This window comes from Anopheles merus, chromosome X, assembly GCF_017562075.2.
Source record: "Anopheles merus strain MAF chromosome X, AmerM5.1, whole genome shotgun sequence".
In the NCBI taxonomy this organism is placed as follows: domain Eukaryota; kingdom Metazoa; phylum Arthropoda; class Insecta; order Diptera; family Culicidae; genus Anopheles; species Anopheles merus.
Window position 1 is genome coordinate 6,893,273 of NC_054081.1, and position 26,626 is coordinate 6,919,898.

The 26,626-nt window shown below is 46.3% G+C and overlaps 2 protein-coding genes across 2 annotated transcripts in view; both read right to left on the bottom strand.

The window, feature by feature from the left end:
* Positions 1-19,889, bottom strand: part of LOC121599049 (E3 ubiquitin-protein ligase Ubr3) — a 49,349-nt gene extending 29,460 nt beyond the window's left edge. The window contains exons 1-2 of the mRNA XM_041926539.1: positions 19,642-19,889; positions 5,516-7,264 (exon numbers count right to left, since the gene is read on the bottom strand). Of these exons, the coding sequence (XP_041782473.1) occupies positions 5,516-5,867 (352 nt within the window). The 5' untranslated portion in view covers positions 5,868-7,264; positions 19,642-19,889. The remainder of the gene's footprint in view (positions 1-5,515; positions 7,265-19,641) is intronic.
* Positions 19,890-22,494: 2,605 nt separating this feature from the next.
* On the bottom strand, positions 22,495-25,210 carry LOC121596652 (UDP-N-acetylglucosamine transporter). Its single transcript, XM_041921777.1, has 2 exons — positions 24,899-25,210; positions 22,495-24,803 (listed from the first exon to the last, which is right to left on the bottom strand). Exons 1-2 carry the CDS (start codon positions 24,912-24,914, stop codon positions 23,740-23,742), a joined length of 1,080 nt encoding a protein of 359 aa, XP_041777711.1. The 5' UTR covers positions 24,915-25,210; the 3' UTR covers positions 22,495-23,739.
* Between the last annotated feature and the right edge of the window lie 1,416 nt (positions 25,211-26,626).

A 26,626-nucleotide genomic window follows, 5' to 3' on the forward strand; every position in this document is an offset into this window, starting at 1 on the left:
CGGTGTGGTCAGCGTGTAACATTGCTAGAAGCTCCTAAGAGACCAGCACACACTGTAACTCTGCTGCTGGGGAGGCGGGAAAGAGTTCGTTGGTAAAGAGTGATCGCACACACACACATACACGCGCGTGTATGCCGCCCTTGGTCTGCGTACAGCAGCACACAGGCGAGTGGCGGCGAACCACATGATCGAGCGAAGACCGCAGAATGGGGCAGCACCACAGTTCAACGGCATGCGTTTGGGCTCCCGTCATTGTAAGCCTTCTTGCTAGCTAGCTGACGGGCTGAGGGGGGAGGGGGGGAGGAGAAAGGCTTGCTCATCTCAAGACCCGTCCGTGTGCACTCAACGGAGCGCGCGCACAGGTTCCGTGGCGATTCCCTTTCATTTCTCTTTTACTTCTCTTTCTTTGCGCAATACCTACACACACACACGCATACCGGTCTAACGCAAGACTGTGTGTGTGTTATTTTTCGGGTTCATTGACGCCTCAGAAGCTTTTTTCTCACTCCTCTGTTTCCCCAATTCCAACCACAATTCAATTTTTGCTTCCCTTTTTTCTTCGATTGATTTCTGTGAAGCTTTGCCTTGACGAAACAACCCATTTAGCTGTTTGCTGTTTTTTTTTGTGTGTTAAACTTGTTTCTACGTTCGTGTGTGTGTGTGTGTGTGTGTTTGTCACCTGCATTCTTCATTCGGCAGCGAATGCCAGCTCACTATGAGCAGTTGAACTCACAAAGGCGGTCACCAAATTGTATCATTGAAGGCGAACACCCTCGAGTTGCTGGGATGCTGAACGGCAACGCCCCGGCATAAAACTAAAGGATGGGAATGGGGAACGAGAGAAAGAGGGAGACGGATCTTTCATTGCCCCCTCTTTTGCAGACGTTCCAGAGTTCCCAGTGATCATCATTACACGCGCGAGCTCGAAAGTTCAACGATCTTTCGAAGCAACAAGAGGCTCTACACAACAAAAAAACAGGGAGTGGGGAGGGAGAGAAGAACGCACAAGCTGTACGCAACACACACACACACACCCCGTGAGGTTTCACCATACAAAGTCACGCCGAAAATGGTTGGGTGTGGGGTGTGGAAATACCCACCCGCGAGCTGCGATGACGAACAGAAGAGACGCGAATTGCTTTACGACGTCACTTTCATCCGCGATCGACGACCTTGACAATGACAGTGAACGAACTCTGGAACTGGGCGTCGGACGCGCACACACACACACACACACACGCGGTGTATGCGCGCGCTCACACGCCCGCTCTCTGGCGCGATAAAGCGAGAGAAGCTGCGCGCTCCAGCCACAGTGGCATATCACTCGCCCGGAAGAGGGGTTCGTTGCTTGTTGCCACCACACAACAGCTGGGAGGGGGTGCAGGTGATACAGAAGAGATGCGGTGGTGTGTGTGTTCAGCTGATCCAAGCGAAACCACCCTGCTCTCCCGAGGAGAAAGCGAACGTACAATTTACACTCTGCAGTACCTGGTGGTGGTCTGCAGTACGATTGGCGGAATTTCGCAATTCGGACCTAAACGAGAACCTAACTGGGCAATGCCCTACAGTAGGTATCGTCCGTATTTCTCTAGCTGCAATTAGTGATGCTTGTTCAGGGAAGTAAGGGGCATTAGGCACTCTCCAGCGAAGAGGTAAAACGATAGAGGTGTATAGGTTCAAAGAATTTTGGTTTGGAACTTCCCCCTATGATTCTGCTCAGACCCTGGAGATGATCAGGGAAGGTTCTTGATAGCTGCAACTATCGGTCTGCCAAAAGATGACGTATAAAACTAACTTCTAGTCGAATTCAATAAGCAACTAAGCAAAGATAACGCTAGCAATGTCAGACACCACCGGGTGTACCTTACGAAATCTTGAGATTTACAATTTCTTATAGGTCACTCACTATTGGAATTTCTTGGGACACTTACAGTAAGTAATTCTGGGATGAAGAGAGCTGCCAGCAACATTCTATACTGAAGTGAATCACACGACCAGAGAGAGTTTACTAAACATCTATAGCAAATCGGTCCAAGTGTCATGGAGACATGATCCAGCATGTCTTGACATCGTTCTGATCCACACTTTCATTTCATTGGACATTTATAACAAGAAATTCTAGATATCACACGGCAGACGTTTGACGTCACGTAGGGTCAATTGTTGAGGTTTTATTGGACCTTTGTAGGAAGTGACTTTGGGAGCCAAGGCGACACATTGGTTATAGCAATAACCGACAGTTGGATTTGCTTGGTCTTCTATAGGAAGTGGTTCTGTATAGTAGGAGACATGTGCAATAGATCAGATTATATTGCACATTAATGCCAAGTGGGTTGTAAGCCCTAACACCGATATCTCTTGGAAATTTATCATCAACTCTGATATTTTAGTTCGACATTCGTAGCCTGGGTGATTCTATTCGCTGGGATTTTATTGCACATTTATTACAACTCTCTGGATAGGTTTGGAAAACATACAGGCCACATTGGAGTCTTCCAGTCATCACACACTTTCAGTCTCGAATGTGGTATCGAAGTTGCTATAAAAGCTATGTTTCACTCTAAAAGTGGGGTTGTTTCTAGGAAGAATGCAGCAGCATTCCAATGAAGATATAAACATTTATAACAAGTTGCCTCGTTAAGCTTACAATTCTGCACTACTTGCACACCGGACAGGTCAACATGAGGACCCGATGTGTGCTCGGGGGATGTCTGAAAGAAAGGCGATCCAAACCTCATTGCCCTCCCGCCCGCTTATGGCCATCGATGGCCTTGAAGCAAACCTTACCCAACAGCGACGCACATTTTGGCGTTGAGCATTACACAAAGGCGAGTAATACGATAGTTCCTCTCCGCTGCCTCTTCACAGCTCTTCGTGGCGGATATCTCAAGAAACGCTTAACCCTTTTTATTCTTACTCGTTATTCTCTCTCGCTCTCTTTCTGTATCTTCCACTGTCTTTATCTCTCTCAATCTCAGAATTTTGTTTTGTTCTCAAAAATGATATCAACGAGGGAGCAGCATCCCTCCGTCGATCTTCCAGCAAGATGATGCAATTTAATAAAACAAAAATGGCGCTCTCAATCCACACGCACACCACGTGCTTTTGCTCACCATTCCCATCTCCCGGTTTATTATTGGCTATGTGCGAACTTTTATTTTCCCCTTTTTTTTCATACCAAATCTGTTACGTTCTCATCATTTCGTTCTCGTTCGTTCGTTCCTTTTCATACCTTGCCGTAATTTCGCCGCTACACTCGAAGCATCATTTGCGCCCGATATTGCTGCATGAATCATCGGCGTGCAGCATAAACTTCACCCGTTTTGCGGAGAGAGAGAGAGTGTAAGTGTTGAAAAGATCATAAAATTCCTGTCCTTGCATCCCGGCAAAAATTGCTACAGTCGAGAAGTTGCCGTTTTTTTTACAGCATGCACCTCACACACCAACGACACGGACGCTGTATAAATGTGGGCGGCCATAAAATCAGTTTATTAGTCACAAACACACTCGATGCACTGGTGCATTTTTACTGTTTCGTCAATTTAAACTCTGTAGCGGTCGCAGTCTTTTATGAGCTCTTCTAATAAGGACCTTGAACATTCAACAACCGCAGCCGTACTTCGTACACACGCTTTACCTTTTTCTCTAGCTATCTCGCCTGTTATTACGCAAATTAAAATCCTTTCCAACTGCTGCAACAGGAAGGCGCAAGAGACAAACCCAGGTGTTCACAGATAAGCCCCCCTTCCTCTAAGAAGTTCAAATTCAAGGCCAACATTCGCCAAAGCCGGCTGGTGCGCTGGCCGCAAACGATGTGCATTGCACCCTTTTTGATTTTCACGTCGTTCACATCGTTGCCCATAGAATTGCAAATTTCTGGAATGCCGCAAAACCCCTTGTACTACGCACGGGCAAAAAGGTGTCCGAGAGTTTGTCCCTCGGCATTGCATATTCAAATGTCCTGGGATCGGCGATTCGCCGACCAGCACAGGATGGATATATTGGCATTGGATGGGATTGGATTTGTAAATTCCGTCAAGGCAAACATTATTCGGCGTTTGTCGGCGCCTTCCAGAGCACAGCAAACACCCTGCGCAACACACGCCTGGACAGAAGGAGAACGGGAGAAGCATAGCCCATTGCGGAAACCAAATCGGTTACCAACGCGATCGATTGCTCGAATAATAAAGGTGGTTTTAGGGATTTTTAAGCTTGTTTCAAGCTGCAAAAAAATCAAAATCCTAATTTACTGAGCATCTTGATTGCTAAATCCTGTTAGAGGTCAGGATATCAACAAAAACCATTCATTTCGTATAGGGATAACAGTTACGTTACTAAAGGAAACATATTACTAAAGGAGGTCTATGGCAGATTATTTTCAATGTGCCAAAGATCTCTGATTTCAAAAGTTTGTTGGTTTTTGGCAAAACAAATATGGCTTAATGCTCAAAACCTGAACCTGAACCTAAACCTTAAACCTAAACCTTATACCAGTCTTTAGAAGCTCCTGCAAATCTCCATAGAAATCCCCTTTCCTTATGGAGTCCAAAATCAGAGCCAAGAGCTCACCTGTAGCATATCTAGTCACCTTGGTGTTGCCTCATGGAAAGCTTGGAAATCGCTTGTAGCATCACTATACAAATTCTACTAAAATTCTTGCACTATTTCTACGCTGTGCACGCTGTACCTTCAGGTATGGTTTGTCGACTGGAACTGGAGCTGTATCGGTTCCAGATCCGAACCAAGTTTTGTTCCGAATCCGGAACAGGTCCAAGTACAGTTCCAAGAAAGGAATTGAATCGAGAGCTATTTCAGGACCAGTATGAGTTCTTGTTGCAGGACCGATTTGGGTTCATGATCGGTTCCAGGATAGGTGTGGAATTGTTATCGATTCCAGTGCCGGATAGGCTTCATGATCGATACCAGGACCCGTATGAACTCTGCATCAACTCCTGGACTGGTATGAGGTACTTCAAAAACTTGAAATTTCGTTGCACTGCCCTGGAACCTGGCCAAATTAACTAGTCCTTTCAAACTAGTGTTTGTGCTGACATCTGATTTCAGCTGATTTCAAAAACATTTTGCAGAAGTGTAATGTTCTATTCCGCAACCATGCCTAAAGATGACTTCAAACTGATACATCCCCAAAACAATATGCCAAACAAGTGTCTGAGCTTTTATAGTTACGGTTGGTTAAGCGATTTTTCAGCAAAATACTCAGTTTTGGGTATTCCTTCCATAACTCGTACAGTTTTTCATCTTTTTTGTGCATACATGCACAGAGAGAAGGTAGAAGAAAACCACCGAAAATGTTTTGTAACGTCTGACAATTAGCAGATAATATTTCAGGTGTCCTCAATTGACTGACATGTACCGCAGAAGCGGACAGGCAAAATAAATTTTGGATCAAACGGTCGCAGGCCCCATGGAAGGACCTCGCGACCCCGAATCTCCGGAAGGATCCTTTTCACTGCAGACCATTTGACATTAAAATGATTTTTTTGTTGTTGCTTACCGATCGAGGCGAACTCGGCGGGCGTGCGGCCGCCGGCGACCAACCACCGGCACCATTCGATGTTTTCGCTGAGCGAGATCTGGCTCTCGGGCGACAGCAGCTCGTCCAGCAGCCGGTTCAGGCTGTCGGACGTCCCGTTCACCGCCAGCTCCCGGTGGATGTGGGCCGACGCCAGCTTCTTACCCTTCTCCTTGAGCCGCGCCACCGACAGCGGCTTGCGGCCGGCGGACGGCGACGAACCGTCCGCGCTGCCGGTAGCACCCTCCGCCGTACCGCCACCACTTGCGGCTCCATCCTGCTCTGTACCACCTTTACTGCTGCTGCTGCTGCTGGTGCCGTCGTCGTCGGCCATCTTTACAGCTTTGTGTGGTTCCTGCGTTTGCACAGGAGTGCGGGAGCAATCGTTTCTCTCTGCTCTTGCTTGCCCCTCCTTAGCCTAGCTCTGCCCCAAGCGGGCGTTAAGAACGGAGCTCGTTTCTCCTCCGCACCGGACGGTTTCAGTTTAAATGTGTGTGTGTTTGTGTTCAGCACGTGCTCGCGGGCTAGCGGCGGCCACGACGGGCAGGGCAGCGCGGAGCTGCCTCGCCACCGGTTGATCGTGTTGATCGCAGTCTATACCGTCGCCACCACTGGCCGACATTTGTTCCTTACCGCCGCGTGGCGTCCGCGCGTTACTCTTCCCTGCCGGACGACCGCTCCAGCGCCAGCGGGGCGCGTTGGTGACCGGCGGCGACCACCATCGCTTGACAAACCATGCACACACACACACACAAAACACACACCCACCGGCTAACGCTTGATCTGGGAGGAGAGTTGCTGTTGTTGATTGTGTGTTCAATGTTTCTTTCACCGAAAACTCAGCATTCGTTTGCAGGTTGATAGACGGTTCTTGACGGCTTGCTTTGATTGTAGACTTTCACACACACACACACACACATAAACACACACACAAAGCACACAACAATGCACACCGCGGTGGTGTTTTAGTTCTATTTACACAGCCTAGGGCACCGGTAATTTAAATCAAAAATATTCTTCACCCGCGCACCACTCGCTTCCAACGCTTACGGCCTAAAACATTTACACGGACTTGCTTTTCTCACGTCCCACCGGGCCCAACTGGGGCAGGTGTGGCCAGGGATGCTAAGCAATTAGCTGCACACTGAGTGCGGCACAGCACAGGTACAACTGACTCTCCTTTCTTGTTTTTTTTCTCGCTTCCCATCCGGTGGCCCGGCATTCACTGGACGCAATTTCTCCGGCCGCCTCCCGTTTTATACAGGCAAACAACTCTGACCCCCCCTCCTCCTACTGCGGATGGCCACTTGTTTGGCTATCCTGCTGTATGTGTACGGCTGCTATATCACACACTGCCACGGTTCGCGCTTGCGCAAACCCTCCTCCTACGCGCCACCGTTGTGTTTTTACTTTCCGTTTGTTCACAGTTCACTCCTCGGAAACCGGGACGAGGATATCATTCAGGGTGTCGTGTCCCCGACGTCGCCGTCGTTGTTGAACTAAAAACGGTAAGAACGGCGACTTGGTGGTGGACTCCTACCCAAAAAAAAAAGCGATCACTCGGCAGACACCACGGTGTCTGGAATAACTTAATCGCCCTGCAAGCGTCTCACTGCTCTTCACTACTTCCCGGACGGAAAAGATGTCACACACACACACACTTATCGTCCTTCACTTCTGTTTGTAAATCATCGTCAGCGAAACGGTGCCGGCTGCGCTTGGTGCATTATCCTAAAATGAGAGAAAGAGAAAACAAAGCTCAATCAGTAACTGGTATCGAATACAGAAGTAGTGGAGCATTTGATAGGGTCATAAATGCTGTGGCACCGAAGGAAGTAGCTAGAATAAATTGCAAAATGGTAAATTTGAGCCAAAGCATGATGAGCCAGGACCAAATGCCATTCCCCAATATTCCAGTGCTGCTCCAGCGAGAGAGAGAGAATTCGACGGTTTTGTGTTTTATTGGTACGAATTAAGACATTGCAATGCAATCTTCTCCCACAACTCCCTGACGTGGCATTGGAGCACAGGCAGATTTTTATTGTGAAGAATTGAGATGATGCTAGTCGCTGTTCTGCGGTGTTCTTGGGGCCTCGGTATTAGTGGACTGCATTTTTATTCCAACAAATTAATGTACTGAATGTAGTTTGCGCCCCGGGATGCTGGTGTCGGTGAGGCATCAGTATATTCTGTTGCGTTCTCCAGGGCAGTTTCTTGGAAATTGTAGACTATAATTTGTAGTTATGATGAATCTTTTTGAAGATGCGGATGGTTTGCTATTTGTAGACTATGCTTATTTCCATACGAATGGATGCACTGCCTTCGAATGCCTTCTTCGAACACGTGTTTCCGGCATGGGCGTTGGTTAAAGAAAAACCAAATGTTTTATTGTGAAGAATCATTGCTATCTTCAGCCATGTTTCAGGCCCCAGCACTTGTTATTTTGTAGACTGTATTTTTATTGTCACGAATCTTCTACCCGGTAATGTTTGACTGTGGATTGCCATTTCTACGACAGCCCATCGGCAACTGTTGGTATGCGCGGCGTTCGTTCCTTGTTCCATTAAACCAGTCAGTCAGCAAGCAGGATCTTCTTACAGGGACTCCCCTTTGAAGAATTGTAGACCACATCCTGGGCAATGTATGAATTTGTCGGATATTTCGAGGAAGTTAGTTGTTAGTTCCTCGTGATGTTATGAAATACACGATTACAGTTGATCTTGATGTTATCGTTTCGTTGTTTTCACTAAAGCGTACGTTTTTTTAAGTCATCTCTTCAATGTATTCAGTGACTTTGGTGGATATCACATTCTTGAAAAGTTCTGATAGTTTGTCCACTAATTTTAAAGTCCTCTTTGGAAGGATTTTACTGTTGTGTTACATCGTGGTGTTGAAGTCATCAGACCCAATTTTCTCCTATGTTCATAAAGTCATCTGTCCAAGGTCTCCAAACACTTGCAGCCGACAGACGACCATCATATTTTTTGTAGATTCTTTGTTCCAAAAGTTAGCTAACCATTGAGAGGTACGTTGAAGATTCTGCACAGTTATGCTGCAAGATGTTTGGACAATTTTATACAGGCATTTGATTTCCTTTCTACGTCATAATTTTGAACTTGTTTTTATCCAAAATCCTACTAAAGATTTCGCACTTTAACCGGGAGAATCATCTAGCATCTCAAGATCCATCAGGTTTGTTGACAGACAAATAGATTTAAAAAAAACAATCACTACAACGCACAGACACCATTAAACCGATTTCAAAACGCACTCAGTCGGGTAAGAAGACGAAAGAACTCCATTTGATCCAAAGCCTCTCTAAACTACACCAACAACAATAACTCAAGCATGTAAAATCTATCAACAAGAAGCTTGACTAGTTTCAAAAACCCTTTGGTACACAAGAAACAAAGAAGGGGGGGAAATATACAACATCTCAGCAAACGCATCGAACAAACAGAATTCAATGCTATCGCCTTTGTTGCTGGTGTAACTTCTGCTAAGCGTACGTACAAAGACTGTTCCTTGAAGGTTCCTAGCATGAAGCCTCTCAATTAGAAGCAGCAGCAGCGCACTGCAAGCATAAGAGGATTTGCGTCCCTGCGCCATCATCATCATCATCATCCTCGGACCATTATCAACAGCAACAAACACAGATACCTAATCGGACAGCACAGTGCTGCACAGCATCATATTCCAGGTAAGCTGCAACAAAGAGTCCTCCAGGCAGGACGACGACAATCCACTTGTTGTGCGATAAAACCGGGCACGCAGTGGATGAAATTGATTGGATTGCTTTTGTGTTCGTTGTGGAGCTTTTTTTTGTAGTCGTTATGTTTCGTTCCCCTTTCCTCCTGGAACGCACAGGAGCAGCAGAAATTTAAAGTGCTAGTGGGCGAACGAATCGAGCCAGGACGAACCTGTCCAAATGGGGACACGGACGCGAATCAATCCCATCACCAAGAAGAGTTGCATTTAACAGTATTGGTGTGCTTATGCGTTTCGACCAGCGTCGCGCAAATCTAGCTAATGGACGTTGACAGTCCCCGCCGGCTAGGAGCATCCGAACACACACACACACTCTCTATCTAATTCGATCGGTAATTGATTAATGCGAAGCTCGAGAACACGAATGCAAGGCCAGCGGCGATAGCGTAAACCCGAGGAAGGAGACACATCATTACGCTGGTTGACGAAACTTCTTTTCCAATTAAAATAAAATCCATCCAGCAACAACTATTTTACGGTAACATTCAATACGGTAATGGAAGTAATTTTTTTTTGTGACCGATTGGTTCCATCGGCCGGGAGTCGGGATTATTGGCTAACGTTATTTTTTGTAAATACTTTCCACTTCTACTGGGGGAAAAAGTGGCAATAGACCATCGCCGCGCCAGTGGCCCGATAACTTTGCTAATTGGACGTGGAAAGTTGCCTGGCTCATCCTCGTTTGAATTCCACAAAAAAAAAACTGAACAGAAATGCTAAACAAACTTTTCGTCGTAAAAACAACTCTACTGCAATGTGAACGAGCAGGCTAATCTAGCGTCACCCAGCGCACCGATAAGTCACCCCTAATGAGGCACACGAACAGAGCACGGATGAAAAGCCAGTGAAAAATGTGTGACACTAAAAAAAGGCCAATGGAAAAGGACGATACAGTCTACACCGCCTGCCTACATCCCCTTTGGCTTACATTAGTAGTAGTTTTGCACTGGAATTTGCTATTGACAAGGACCAATCCTTGCCGGCCCGATGATGGACGTACGTCCTTTTTTGAATGTGACATCCCGGAAAACTTTTTAATTAATTCCCATCTGACGTGTCCCAGTAGCTGCACGTTTGGCTCGACTATTGGATGTGTGTGAGTGTGTGTGTGTGTAGTTTAGAAAAGCTCCAGTTTGCACCTCTACAACTCTAAACTCATATTGCACGCAGGAACAAAAGATCTCCTTCTCTGAGGAGGCCCTAAAGCGAAGCATCTCTCCAGCCTATCTAACACCGTACTGGGAAGACGACGACGCTGTGGAAACACCGTGTTCAATATATTAGGTTCAGTCGTCAATCACGCTTCATTACGAGCTGCTGCTGCTGCCATACAGGCTCTGTCGGGCGATGAAGTGTATTAGTGCGGCAGCGCAAGGTTGCTGCTACCGTTCTGCAATGCAACACTAGAGCCAGTGTGTGCCTAGAGCGAAAGAGAGAGAGAGAGGCTGAAAGGTGTTGCCCGAAACGAGCATTTGTGGAACAGGGTTACTAGAACTACTTTTTAGTGTGCTGTTGTTGTTTCTTATTTACCATTTTTAGGCAATTGCAATTGTATGTTTTTTAATGATATCCCGACGCTAGAATTTGCAAAAAGCACGTGTTTCGAACTAGATTGAAATGTTTGCAGTTCTGTTTGAGGTTGCTGCTGTGATAGCGCGATGATAATGCATGCAAAACACAAAATGGTTGATAACTTGTATTCCAGTGCCGCTTGAACGTTACACCGAAGCTCGTTCTATAACATAGCAAGCAATGTGCACAATTTGTTAAGTGTATTTACGTACACAGTTTCTTTTCTTGGTCGATATTTGCACATCTCTGTGGCCGAACCAACATTCTAACATGCTCACAGTATCCCACCCAAAGCACGTGTTATCACAAACGAATTTTAAAAAATCCAATATCAAACAAGCCAAGCAGATAGGCTGACACTCTACAGATTGATCTGTATGCTTGCTGCTAGTAGATGAGCTCGTGGGTCGAGATGAGCTGTTGTTGTCGCTTGTTTCATGTGACACGGGTTGTAAACACATTCGTACCCTTGGCGTGCGACGCAACTAAGCAGCGAAATTGCTATTCGGAATTAGATAAGATTTATTGCAAATTCAATAATAAAGAACACCTACAATCAGTAATTCAATCTGCCCCAACACTTCTTCAACTTCGGTTGAGCAAAATAGTGGGAAGATGATAAATTCAAACATCTTATGCATCTTCTTCTAGTCCCGTAGCAATATTCGCGTTCTTTAGGTCTGCTCATAATTGATTCTTTCTAGGAAACGGTACTAGCAATGTGAAATTAGGATCAAATGCGGTTTGAACCCAGGATGGGCATGTTGTTAGGTGGTGCAAGTTGATGACTGTACCCTTGGGACCTTCCCCTTAAATTTAATAACGTAAATACAATCCACTTAATATTTCAATAAAAAATACGGGAACTTAAAGACTCTTGCTCGACTTGATTAAGTATAAAATATGCTACATTCAATCAAAAACACCCTTTTATCACATAATTGTATAACCATAAGCGTGATATTCGTCGCGTGATATTCGGTAAGAGTGTACTCGTTATGAGACTGTGTACAACACAGCGAAGAAATAAAAGAAACCCATACAATTTAACAGGAAGTAAAATGTAGTCGTTGCTTTGATCAGTGCAACGCCCTAACGTTACGGAGAAGCATTACGCCATTCATTCCGGTAAAACGAAATCTTCGATCGATCGTTTGATTCCACCAAAAACAGGCAAAGCGCGCCTTAAAAGCAAAGCGAAACAAGAATATGGAATAATAATGCCATTATTTATGCATCGGAATTTGATCTAATTTCCGATCCAAAATGTAGAACGTAAAGGAACAGAATCCCCTGCCTTTTATCGCGTAAGTGTGCGTTTAAATGACACAGCGCACTGCTCGCACTGACACTCAGACTTTTCAGACCGGCATTGAAGGTGTGTGGTAGTGCTGCCGTGATCGAGAGCCAATCCAAACGGGGGATGATGATCAAAGTAGAGTTGGTGTAGGTATGTATGCCCTCCGTGTGACTCGAGAGTGTCCCATCGAGATCGAGCAGAGCCTGGCAGCAGCAGCAGCAGCAGTGGGCGCGATGATCGGTTTTCTGTATATTATTTTTAAACCTAACCTCAACGCACACCCGCGGTACGAATGTTTCTTTTTCAAACACACACACACACGGAGACACGGTCACGCACCTACACCACACACTACACGCGCACTGGGTGTTCTGGTTCGGTTGGGCGATCGGCAGAGTTCGGCGAACCGCGGCGCACTACCACCGCCAAACCACACACCAGCCCTGAAACCAATAGGGGTGAAAGGGAAGGAAGGAAGGCAATCGGTCCGGATCGGAATCGGTATCAGCTAGCTTCCTCCTCCGCCGCCATACCCCGCGAAGGTTGGTAGCACTGTGCGAAATGTGCTGCGGTCAGTCAGTTAGGGGATCATCTTCACCGGCCGGCCTAGAGAAGCTACACAAGAAGCAGAAACTGCAGAAAGCACGCAAACGCACACTACTAAACACACACTCAAATAGACCGATCCGATCATCTCCTCACGCGAACACAATTAAACTGAGCGAGAGAGAGAACAGGAGAGCAACAGAAGGTATTCACAACAGCACCCTAGCTTACGTACCCCGGCGTGGTTGAGCTGTCAAGTACGCCAGGGCAAACACACACGTCCGTCAACGTGCGCCGAGCTATTCAAACGGTATGGGGAAAGGCAGGGCACCATGGCGGTCAAGAATCGACTAGAAGGGTTTGCAAGCTAACAGGCCATCGCACACCGCACAGTCCACATGTGTAACGTGAGCTGTCAATTCTTGCCAACCTCGGCAAGGTGTCAGCGGCAAAGGCGGTGGTAGGTTTTAGCAACTACAGAAAAAATCGATGCCGTCGAAGAAGTAGCTAGCATCCCGTATGGCGGGGGGGGACAAAAATGAATGAGAATATGACTGTTCGATCGAAACCCAAACTGCCAGAGACATACTTCCAGACGCCATGTCGCCCGAGAAGAGTTAACGGCAGGATGACGACTTCGTTGGCGTGCGCAACTGGTGATGCCCGAATTGGGATATCAAAGCACTAGCTCTTGCTAGGTGCTACGACGAACTTCTTGCAACTAGGAAGAAGTTCTTGCATGTACAACGTACTCCTTGCAACTTCGACGAATTTCTTGCAGAGACCATTGAGACCCGCCATTAGAAGCAAAAAAGCTTACAAGAACATTCCAGAAGCAACCAGTGCCTCGCCAGTGCCTGAAGTTCTAGGCAGATATGCAACGCATACGTCACACTACGCTGGCAAGCTTAGGACAGAATGGTTGCAGGGGTTCGAATTTCATCTCCCTTCCGATGTGCTATTCTTTAGCTGACCAACACCCATCCATCGCGGCAGTAAGGCTCTGGCAGTTGTGGTCTTCTTCGCCAAAGAACCCATCATCAGAATTCATCGTTTCAGAGCAACAAACAAAAAAAAACAGACCATTCGCTTTGTGGGATTTTGCAACGTGTTTTCTAATCCTAGAGCGGTGATGTTTGACGGTGGAAGTGAATTCCACAGCCCAGCAAGCCCAGGTAGTTTGGTAAATAAATACACCCCAGGTACCCTACCCTTTCTTTGCGGACTGGTTCTTCTCTTCTTTGCTTTTCTTGGACATCCATACCGGCGAAAAGTGTGTCTGAGTGTGTGTGCGAAATAGGCACGCAGAGATATAAGCCTACACACGGCCGAAGGTGGCGACGAAAAGGAAACGCTGGAAGGAGAGTGAATCCTTGGCAATTCTTCTGCTACCTGCGGCACCAGCAACAGGATCTGGAACCAATCCCCGGCAAATCGGTGTCAGGTGAAAACAACAAAACTGAAAAGTAAACCATCCTTCAGCCTCTTTTCCAATGTCCTCTTGTGCACGCAAAAGGCTAGAATTCATGGTTGGCCTGCGATGGGAATGAGAAGTACGTTCTCCGTGCGTTTCAGACGCTGGCTGCACCATGTACCTGACCTGCGCATTCACCACGAGGAGCACGTTTTGCAAGTGTGCTAGATGGAATTCCATTATTGGAGCTTTAGCACTGGTGAGCACCATCTCCCATCGGAAGCTCTTCAAGATCGCCTCCAGTGGAGCATCGGGTGGCTCCTCCTGGGACATCAAGCGGCAAAGTGCGACGACACACTTTCAAACACCTGCAGCAACACGCACACACACACCCATACACAGTCACGCGAGACGGCAAAGAACACGTCGTCATTCCGTCGTCAGAGCGGTCTCTGCAAAAGCCCAAAACATTCAGCCGCAGCAGCTGATGATGATGGTGCCCTCCCAAACTCCCTCCTGCCCTTCCCAATTCTCGGTCGTGTTCTTCGCCTACAGTTGTGTTGGTGTGTTGGTTTGCGTGTTTGGCATGTGTGTGTGTGTGTGTGTGTGTGTGTGTGTGTGGAGGCCACTGTTCATGTTGAACGTGGTGATGACGCGCTGCGGTCACTGCCATAATACCTGCCTGGTGGCCTCCAACACACCAAGGTGCCCCTTCCACCCCATCTCCCCACCATCCGCAAAGTGGAACCCGACGGAGCCCTCTAATACGAGCCCTCCACGTATTTACCTGCGTGCAGTCAAACGTGGATTTGAGTGGCCGCACAGACTCCCCCCCCCCATCCCACCCATCCCTTCCTGCGGCACCAGTTCCCTTGCCTTTGGGCGCCGCCCGGTTCGTTCAATGGCCATGACGAGTTTGCACGAGAGCCACGAGACGCGCATCATCATCGCCACGAGCGCCAAACGTGTGTGTGTGTGTGTGTGTGTGTGTGTGTGTGTGGACGGTCGGCGCCTGGCCTGTGCCTAAGGCGGTGCTCTACTCTAGTGCCGACAAAAAGCTCTCAAAAGATCAATTTTGGGGGAAGCTAATTTCTGAAATTAGCTGTTCGCACATATTATCCTTATAGAACAGATAAAACCAGTATATTAAAGCAAACAAATTAAATTTAATTCATTTTATGTAATACGTATGCTGGAGTTTACACGGACAGATTTAGTGCATCGTATCCACGATAAGCTATATTATACATTTTTGGCATAGAAGGTGATTGCTGCTGGTAACGCAATTATTTGTGATGGAATTTTATTTCATTTAATAATGGAGCAGTACATGCTAGAGCTCATACTAAACACGCAATGACCAAACCCAAACGATGACATTACCGAGAAGGGATTAAATTCCTACTTAAGCCCTCCTATCATGCTATCCAAATATATTAACGAAAATTAAAAAAAAAGAGATAGTTTCACGATGCTAGCCTTTTTTTAAATATATTTTGACACTGTAAAAAGGGTGTGGAAAATACAACCGGGACGATTAACATTGTTCCTCCGACAGCCTGTAATACTCATCGTTCTAGTTTAAAATCGAATTAGGGTTAATACAGGTAAAATAACTAATTCAATAATAAATTGAAGCGTTTTCAAACACCAAAAATTCAACCGGTACCCGTCAACGGACCATACAGTACTATGACTTTTCAAAACCAGTGGTGAAGGGACCCCTGAATTGCAATCTAATGCCAAATGATCATTAAATTGTGGACACATCGTACTTGTTATAAACCTTTTTTGCTGGTTCATGCAGTATTACAAGTTTTTGTTTTACCGGCTCATACGCACACACACACACACAGACACTACAGCCACAGAAAAGCAAACCCTTTTTTGGATGCAGTAAAGCACCCCCTTGGTGCTTCAAATACAATCAATTGGAAGCACACTAACATTCTGCCACAAAATATATCATCCACATCGAACATTTGCACCAGTGTGATCCTCCCGAAATGTGTTCATTTTTTTTTTTCAAAGATCGCTCGCCACACACACACGCACACTAGATAGTTCCCTTTGGGGAGGTTTTTTTTCGGAACCGACAATGAAATGAACCTTTCTGCGCGTACCACAGAGCGCGGTGCCGTGATTGCTGCACAGCGCGCAAGTGTGATGCTGCGTATTCGGGTGTGTATGTGTGTGTTCATTTTATCGCCGTGTGCTGTGCGCTGTTCTGTCAGTTCAATGCGACTGTGTGCGCGTGTGTATGCCCATACAGGAGACCCTCGACTACGACTGTATATGGAATTAAAAATAATTTTAAAAAATCCCAAAGCGCAAGGATTAAGTCGAATATCTATCAATACATAGTTAATGACCAAAGTTGAGGAGTCGATCTCTAAAATATCGTGAATTATAACTAAAACAATTAACGATACAGGGTTTTCCAGGGGTTCTCATACTTGTGGGACAATTCCTTGACTCTTTCTTATGAAAAGTGTACTTTCTATGATGGAAATTGAACTCTATAGCACCCTTGTTGAACATATCTAATAGGAATTGCCAACGAGCCTGTCCAAAACGAGTGCCATAGAGTCCAATTTTCAACATAGAAAGTTCACTTCCCATAAGAAAGAGTCAATAATGTGTCCCACAGCTGTGAGAACTCCTGGAAACCCCTGTAATACATAGCCGTATTACAAAAAAAGTCATAAATAATCAAATTTGTTGGTAGTTGGGGGCAATATGCATGTAGCGGTTATCGGCGAGGACTTGAAAAACACACCCCATCAATTTCTGCTTAAGGGCCGTGTCATTGCATGCGATTTTATCGCACCTGCTGTCAAACGGTTCTTCGTATGATGTTGCGATTATTTGGATGATTTTAATAGTGTAACGATTGTGAAAAATTAAGTTAAGATTGTTCCTACAAAACACCAAACATTTAGTTTGACGGATGAAATCGGATGCGGAGTCCGACGCTATCTGTCAAATTCCATATAAAATTTTGACCGGCCTCCCGATAAAATCGCATCCGATGCAGCACAGACACAATACCCTAATGTCAACACTGAACTGTCAAAAACCAAGCTCGTCGCATCGCGAGGGCCTCCTGTATGGGGCAGCAGCGCAGCGGTGACACGCTGCGGCAAGCAGCCCTGGGACTGGAATTCTAACACGATTTAAAAACAGTAAATGTAAAACATCATTTTAAAAAATTGAAATTGAACCTGCTCAAAGCTTGTTTGTGGTTCTCGGAGTTAAAGCAAAAAAAAAAACAAAGAAGAGCTCGCCAAAAAGGGTGTTCGTTCATGTGCGGCAGTTCACTTGCGGCTCGTTTGACGGCGATCGGAACACCTATTGGTTGGATTGAATCATTCATTTTGCATTGAAAATACGCACACACAGAAGGACAATAATTCACGGAGGATTTTTTGTACGAAAACAGACACAATTGTTTGTACAAATTCACTTCCAAAATTGTACTCTCTTTTAAGCTACAAAAACACAAAAACACAGACACACACACACGGTGAGGTGGAAAACATGCCAACGTACGCAACGGGGACACACACACACACGCGTACAATAGGCGTATTGTGGCCATCTGGTCGTCTTCGACAGAACACACACACACACGCACGCACGCCCTTACGCCAGCAGTGCGCAACGGGTCCGGGGCGGCGAGAATTGGTGCAAATGAATTACCTTCTATCCCCATCGGCTTTTCGATGGGCAGGGTTTGCCCCCGAAAAGTATGGTGCAAGAACGACCCCAGCCCCTGACGAGGGGGGAACGACCTACCCCTACACATACACACACACGCGCGCCTACGTGCGCGCGCACTCAATTTTGCGAATCGAATTCGTAAAACACCCAAACTACAAGTCTACATTTTGCAGACCAAAACGGGCACAATGTGTGAGAACTAACGTGTGTGTGTGCTGCCGGTGAAACAACCCAAAAGGAGAGACAAAAAAGGGAAGAAACAGAAAGAGTTCCCCGATCGGCATTTGCTAGTGGCCCTCTGCCGTGTATGTGTGTGTGTGTGGACAGGGGTTCCCTCGAACCCACACACCACACTGCCACTTATTAAAAAAGCAGGCAGAAGAACCACACCACCAAACACACATCACCGAAAAACCGCGTGTGGGTTTGCGCGAATGACCTCCATTGCCGGCAAAGAGCGGGAGCGAGAGCGAGAGCGAAAGAGAGAGAGAGAGAGTATGTGTGTGAGCGTTTTAAGATTTTCTTCTGTACGATGAACACGACCGAACGGGTTGATAGATGGCGCGGCGGGCGAGATGGTGGTAGTGCGGCTGTTCCGCTTTCCGACATTCCTTTCGAGCTGATGTAATTTATTACAGAAAAAAAACACACACACACAGATGGGTACACAAACTCCAACACCAGCACGATCGATCACACACGGGCACACGCGGCCTTCTTGTTGCACAATGTTATACACACCGAGGGGGGAGAGAGAGGCGCCCTTTTTACATTTAAGGGCACAATTTGCTTCGAATACCTGTCCTTACTCCACACACACACATGTATATATACGATCAGACACTATAAACGTACACGTACGCACACACATAAACACAGTTGGTTGCCGTAAGCAAAAAGCAAGAAGGAACAAAAAAAAAGCCACATGGGATTTTGCTTGAGCCCCACAAATCTTATAGGAAACTATTGGCTTGTAAAAGTATGGCGATGAGGAGGAGCGGTGCTGCCTGCTTTGCCGAAATGTTTCCCCACTCTTTTCCCTGTGCCACGCGGGCCAGTGGGGGTTGAAATTAATTTTCCCCAAAAACGTTGGTTGGAAAATTCCTTCAAACCCTCCGCCTCCTACCCCTTTCCCGGCCAAAGATCGAACCGGTGGTTGCACACGCGCGCACATGCTCTCACGCGCAAACGGGGTACACCACTACACAACCACAACCACAACCACAACAACAACAACAACAATAATAAATATTTAAAAAAAAAAGTTCAGTCTCACCGCGCGCGACAGACACAGGCTCACCAATATAGTGACGCGAACGCACGAGGTTTTTCAAGCGGAAGTGAAACAGCACATAGGGAGGAGGGGGGGGAATGGGGAGGGTATGGAGGGGATAGCAGCGATGAACGATATGATGACGCGGAAAAACGGGTTTTCCATCCCGCTGAACAAACACACAGACACACACAAACACTTTGTACACTGAGAGACACACGCATACACACAAATACACAGGAACATGCACAGAGGTGGAAAGAAATTTCGCCGGCTGTATTTCGAATGTTTTGGTTGAAGGGGTATGTAGGGGGAGAGGTGTGTAAGAGAGCTTTTTGCGGGAGGAAATTAGTCACCCCGATCCCATCCCCCCCCCACACAGACACATATATCCCACCCTGCGTGCGGGTGTGCTGTGTTCATCCGGCTTGTTATTTTCGTTCTAGCCACGTTGTTGTTTTCCTATTCTTTTCCAAAACCCCACACACGCACGCACGCACGCACGCACTCACTTGCCTTTTGGGTGGTGGAAGCCTTCTGCCTTCGGCTTGCAGCACATCACACACGAAAAAAAAAAACACAGGGAACAACAAAACAACAGCAGCAGCGGCGGTGCTGTGTGTGTGTGCGGGCACGAGAGACACTACGGGACGCACGTCCGCACGCACCGACAGATCAGAGGGAAATGAACCTGCGCTCGAGGGGTCGGGGTTTTTTTCTCACACTCTCCTCCTCCTCCTCTTCCTGCTGTTCGGCACAGTGAACATGAGCACCTTGCACGCGCCGCTGTATGCGCCTGCCTGTGTGTAACGATGGTCGCGCCGATCGCAAGGGCCCACCAGCGGGCACCAACACCGTCAGCAACGCAGCCCGCCCTGAGCTCACCACTACACGTAGGCGAGCGAGCGCGCGCGCGCGCTGAAAGGTTTACGTTACACTGTGCTCGTTGGCTCTCTCTCTCTCTCTCTCTCTCTCTCTCTCTCTCTCTCTCTCTCTCTCTCTCTCTCTCTCTCTCTCGAACACACGCACCGAAGACCCTTCGTCCGGTGAGCCCCTGTGCCCACCTGTACGAGTGTGTGTGTGCATGTTGCGGATTCGAGCGAGTCAACCTGTAAAGGCTCGGCTGCATGTAGCGCAAGCGATGCGCGTGAATTTCCCTCACCCGAGTGGAAGGTGGGGAAATTCATCCTTCCGCTTGTTTGTTTACCTTATTTGCCTGCTCGCTGGAAGGGTTAGCAGGTGTCTTGTTTTTTTACTGTTGCCTGTCTGCACAGTAAGCTAAGTTACTATTAATTATAATTATTTTTAATTTTGAAAAGAAATTCACAATCGACAATGATGTGGCTTTATTAAGCTGAAGAACAAGTTAAATGTTTGAAAGTCAAAAAATAAAGAAACAAAAACAATGAAATGGCGAAACGCATGGTTTTATAATTTTTGAAACTGACTGTTGAAGACTGCACAAATGAAGCACTTCAAGCTTCATTCAGTCTGCTGTATTATTTCGATAAAACGATCAATATTAATAATAATAATTTTGAGAAGCAATCCATCTAACCACAAGGATAATCATACAACGTAGGAATTTTTGAATTTAAGTTTTTATTAATTGATTTACACCAGCGATGTCAAACTTATTTGGGTTCGCGGGCCAAAACGCTTCTTGCAAAATAGTAGTTTTTTTTCCCCGATGAGCAATTACATTCATTTCATATTGGGATAACGGTTACGTTGCAATAGAAAGAAAAAACTTAAATGCAAAGTATATTTTATTGAATCTAAGAAAAGCATTACTAAAGGACGTTTGTTGCCGATAACTTTCAATGTGCCCTAGGTCTCTGTTATTCTCAAGATTTGGATAGTTTAGTGCCAACGAACAAGATTTAGTACGCAAACACATGTTGATATCTGTATCATTTTGATTATTTCTGATGCTGTCCAAGGTCCATACATTACTACAGGTCGGTTCCTCCAGTGTCCTTAGACCTAAATCTTCATTTAACAGTCGGGCAGTTGGGCAAGGAGTAATACAAGTTCTTAGCAACCGTTACTCCCTACCTGTCAATCTCCATAGAAATCCCCATTCATTATGGAGTCCAAAATCAGAGCCAAAAGCTCACCTCAAAAAAAGCTTGAAATCGTGTGTAACATCACTACACAAATTATACTAAATACTCCTACGTTATTGCTACGCTGCACGTGTACTGCTGGTTATGGTTTCTCGACTGGAACTGGAACTGTATCGGTGCCAGATCAGAACCAAGTTTTGTTCAGGTCCGGAACAGGTACAGGTATAGTTCCAAGGAAGGAATTAAATGGAGAGCTATTTCGGGACGGTATGAGTTCAACATCAGTTCCAGAACCGGTATGGGTTCATGATAGGATCCAGGACCGATATAGGTTTATGATCGGTTCCACGACAGGTATGAGATCGTTATCGGTTCCAGACCTGTTATAACTTCATGATAGTTACCAGGACCCATATGAACTCTCTATCAACTCCTAGACTGGCATGGGTTAAGTATTACTTCAAGGACTGATATGGGTACAGCATCTGTGGGTTTCGAGGCCTAGTATTTCGGCATACACTGCAAGGTAACGGGGATATTTGTTGCGATGTCCTATAACCTGACCAAACTAACTAGTTCTATCAAAAGCAGCCAGAGTTTGTGCCTATATTATATTTCAGATGATTTCCAAAAATATTTTGCAGAAGTGTCATGTTCTAAGCTGTTTTCGTTTTGTTAATTTTTTAACGTCTTTTTCTTACAGAAGTTGCTCTTTTGGTCACTAAATACTCTGATTGATTGCTTAAAAATTAGATAAAAAAAAATCAATGCTGCAAAACCGCTCACTGTATCTGTCAGTTAATTCTAGACATTTAGGTTTTTGTATTAGTTTGAAGATGAAAGCACCAGTTTCAATTTTTTTCCTTAGAAATGTATTCATTTGGAACGTTTTACTATTAATTAAAAGAAATTTTCATTATTTTGAAACCAATTTGCTAAAACGTCCGGAATTGAATGCTCGTATTCAGAAAAATACACAGTTTTGGATGTTTCTTCTATAACTCGAACAGTTTTTATCTTTTTTGTGCATACAAGCATGAAAAGAAGGTAGGGGAAGACACCGAAAAGATTTTCCGACGATGCATGGTTTGACAATAATTAGAGAAATCGGCAAAGTTTAAAATCTCTTCATTTTTTGGGTGTCCACAATTGACTGACTTGTACTGTAGAAGCAGAAATACAGAATAATTGTTTCGAAGAATCACACGGGCCCCCAGTTTGACATCTTTGATTTATACGAACACATTACAATGGTATGTTTCCGGAACATAAAAAATCGAAGGTTTTTGTTTCCCTTTCTTTTATTATCGAAATCGTATAAATACATTGCAAAACGAAACTAAGATAACAATTTGCTGATCCAGAGAGTAATCGAAAGTACACATTTCTTTTGCCAAACCCTTAGTAATTAAAATTGTTTTCTCCCTTTACTTCGACGAGATTAGATAGGACGGTGCTATTTTCTTTGCCATCGATTCGACAATTAACTAAAGCCATAAGTCAGTTTGTCTAGTGTTCGAGAAGAGTCCTATAGATAACCGGTTTAAAATGAAACCAACAAACCTGATCTAAACATCATAAAACGACAGAAAGCGAACGTAACATTAAATATTGCTGTCGCTCCATCAAATTCCCATTTTGTTTGCACCTTTCATGCACTTTATTTATATATTTTTCGCTTATTCTAATGTATCAAATCTTGTTACGCTGTCCAAACGCCACCGAAGGATCACATCATCGTCCACAACTTCCTGACCGGTCGCACGTGATGCTTCGAGCTGTGTAGCTTTTCATTTTCTATTTGCTAATTAACATTTCCCCTCTATTACTCTCTCTTTCTCTCTCTTTCTCTCTCTCTGTGAATACGGTAGTACACATTACAGTGAAGTAAATGTAACGAAATGAAGCAAGTAAGATCTCGCTCGACTACAACCATGAACCTGCTAACTCGCTAACCGAAACGAAAGTGAGAAGGTTTCCTTATTAAAAAAAAATCGTACGCATTACGCTATCGTACAAAAGGCAGCAGCTCACCTAGTACCGACTATAATACTCACTAAAAGTGTGCGCATCGTCCTTATACAGCCCTTAAACGCTACGGCGCGTGTCGCCTGCGCGCACTAAGTAACAAACACCGTGACGCATCCGTCCCCACACAGACTCCTCCAGCCAAGTTGATTCTCTTACTGTCCTATTAGAATAATATATGTGTGTTATTCGTTATTGCCTACATAACGTCCTATTAGAATAATATATGGGTGTTTCGTTACTGCCTACATGCGCGATCTGGCGAGTGTGCTGAAACCTCTGCTAAGTGCGCTTGGCTGGCTTGGCGCTTTCTATCAAATCGATATGTGTACCTTTCACTCTCGCAGCCAGAGCAAAAAGGGTAAGAAAACGTGGGACCAAATAGAACTATTCCCAAAGCTTAGACGGACAGCCGCGCGAGATGCTTAAAACAGTAAACTAAACGGTAAATCCAGTCCATTCGTTGCCGAACCGATTCGAGCACGGTTGCCCGGTAGTTTCCCTGTTCCCAGCTCAGACCTTTTCCGCCAGCAGGCGCTCCTCCGCTTCGGCGAGTGCTTTGGCGGACGGGCGCACGCCCGGTTTCGCGCCCTTGGCCGCGGCCGGATCGTAGCCGTACAGGAAGATCGAGCCGATCACGAGCCCGGCACCGACGGTGAACTGCAGCGAGAGGCTGAAGTCGAACAGGTAGATCGAGGCGACGCACGAGATGATGATCGCGAGCGAGGTGGCGAACCCCTTCAGGATGTTGTCCGCGTACTTGACGACGACGGCCACGATCAGGCCGCCGACCGCCTGCAGCACCACCAGGTACACCACGAACGCGTCGTAGCCGAAGAAGAAGCCGCGGGCGGCCAGCTGGGCGCCGTCGTTCACCGCACAGGTCAGCAGCCCGAACGGCAGCGACAGCAGGCTGAGCTGGATGTTGCGCATCCAGATGGAGATGTCCGCGCCCTTGAGCATCTTCTCGAAGTAGATGCCGGCCAGGCCGGACAGGAAGCAGGCGCCGAGCGCGGCACTGAACCCGAGCAGCCGGTTCTGCTCCGGGCCGTCGCCCGCCGGCATCGACTGCTGGCGGGTCGCGGCCGTCCCACTGTCCTCGCCCGTCTGCGCCAGCTGGACGCTCGCGACGCCGACGACGAGCAGGACGAGGGCGGCCCACTGGGTCGGCAGCAGGCGGCGGCGCAGTATCAGCACCGCGAACACGGCCGTCGTGAGAATCTTCAGCTGGTAGGTGACCTGGTACGTGGCGGCATCGAGATGGGACGCGGACACGTACAGCAGATTGTTCTGGATGATGTACAGCATCGACGGGACGCAGATCTTGAGCGTGTCGAGCGGCTGCTTCACGATCGTCTGGTGCAGGGCGGCCCGCAGCCGGCCGAAGTGCTTGCCCTCCTCGAGGTACACCAGCACCAGGCTGGTGGCGAGCTTCACCAGCTCCGCCATCACGACCGCGGTCGAGCTGAGGAACAGGTCGCCCGGGCGCGTCCGCCCGTACCGCATGCTCAGCCCGAGGATGGCATTTTGCAGCGTGAGCGTGACCAGGCTGAGGTACTTCAGGTTGTTACCGTGCGCTGTGGGAATTGGGGAAGAAAAGACACGAGAAGGAGCAGCCAAAACCGCACATCAGCATTCGGCAGGGACGGAGTCGGCTTTGACGGGCACTTACCTGCGGTCACTTTCATCTTGTTTGCACGTTAAGCGGACGGGGCTGGGAGACACAACCAGCGGATACAAACCAAACCAAGCTGCTGGCACTGGGACGTGGACACATTCAAAACGAAAAACGGGAAACACTGCTGGTGGTTCTGCAGGCCCGAAAATAGCGGTCGAAAGCTGTCAAAAATTTGATTACGTTGACACTTGCGGCCGACCTGGGGTGTGCATCTGTGTACGCGATGTTGTTTTCCTACGCCGCTTCCACCGCTCTCTGCTACCCCTCACCATTGCCCTCGGCAAACCGACCAAAAACCACCACGACACGGTTAAAAAAACAAAACAAACAGAAACGCTCCGTGACAGCGCTGTCAGCTTGACAGTGCGGCCACGCTTCCCAAACAGCAACATCGGTACACGTTGGTTCGACAAATTCGTTTTTTTTTCTGTAGCACATCCGACATCCGACACACTGCTCTCGGAACACGCGTTCTGGAGGCCCAATGCTTAGAAAGAAAATTAGGTGATTTAAAAGCCCTTCTGACAGCAAACCATAACCTGTTTGTCCCTATGCCCAAGTGTTAACAAGTACTCATCAAAAGTACTATCGATTTCCATTAAATTTATTTAAAAAAACATATTTTAGGACGTGCTTTTTCTCCTTCTTGTATGGCTTTCTACTAGTGGGCATAGATATCATTGACTTATTGATCTGTTCGAGACCGGCCAAGTACCGAATGTTCCAGAAATCCACTAAACGACCACTAAACGCGTTCTAAACGACTCAAGCTCTCAACCTAAACGGAATATAAAAAGACTTCGTTTAGCAGACGTCAAACGAATGATACATTCTAAAAATAGCAAAAAAGCTGGTGGTGCCATCTGCTCATGCTATAGTCACACAATTGAGCTTTCTTCGCTTTCAGAGCCTTCCCAAGCGCCACAGATTAAGCTTAAACGACTGGAAAATTGAATATCCATAGGAAAAAAATGAAAGCTTCACAGCTTCATTGGTTTGATCAATAGATGGCGTATTACAACTCATCATTATATTGCTATCCTTTTCTTGCAATGTGTTTCGACAAGTTTCATCTTATAATGACCTATATAGCCTTATAACTTTCTGAGCAAAAATCTATATGAATGGTCGTGTGGTCAGATACGTGGGTATCAACACCAACGACCATTACTCAAATCTCACTTGCTTCAGTACTGGTGGTTTTCGTTGGAGTTTAGTATTTAAACAATCGTATCGCCGTTCTAGTTCTAGCGATGCATAACTTCAATGCGAAACCATACAACAGTACAGAGGAAATGAGAAAGCTCTCCTCCAAGCGAGGAAGCTCCACAGGTTGGGTATCCCACAAACAGATGGCGCCACCAGCTTTTTTGCTATTTTTAGAATGCATGAGTCGTTTGCCGTCTGCTAAACGAAGTCTTTCTATATTCCGTTTAGGTAGAGAATTTGAGGCGTTTAGAAGCCGTTTAGTGGTCGTTTAGTGGATTTGTGGCACTTGGGTTCTCCTTCCCTCTGTACTGTTGTATAGTTTCATATTGAAAGTGATACCCACGTATCTGACCACAAGACCATTCATATAGATAGTCGTTTTTTTTTCTATGGAAATTTGATTCGAAATTCGAACGACTGGAAACGTTAAAACTTAATCTGTGGCGCTTGGGATTTGATTATCTTTGTACACAACATGATTTTTTTTATTATTTTTAGCTAAAATACCTCGAT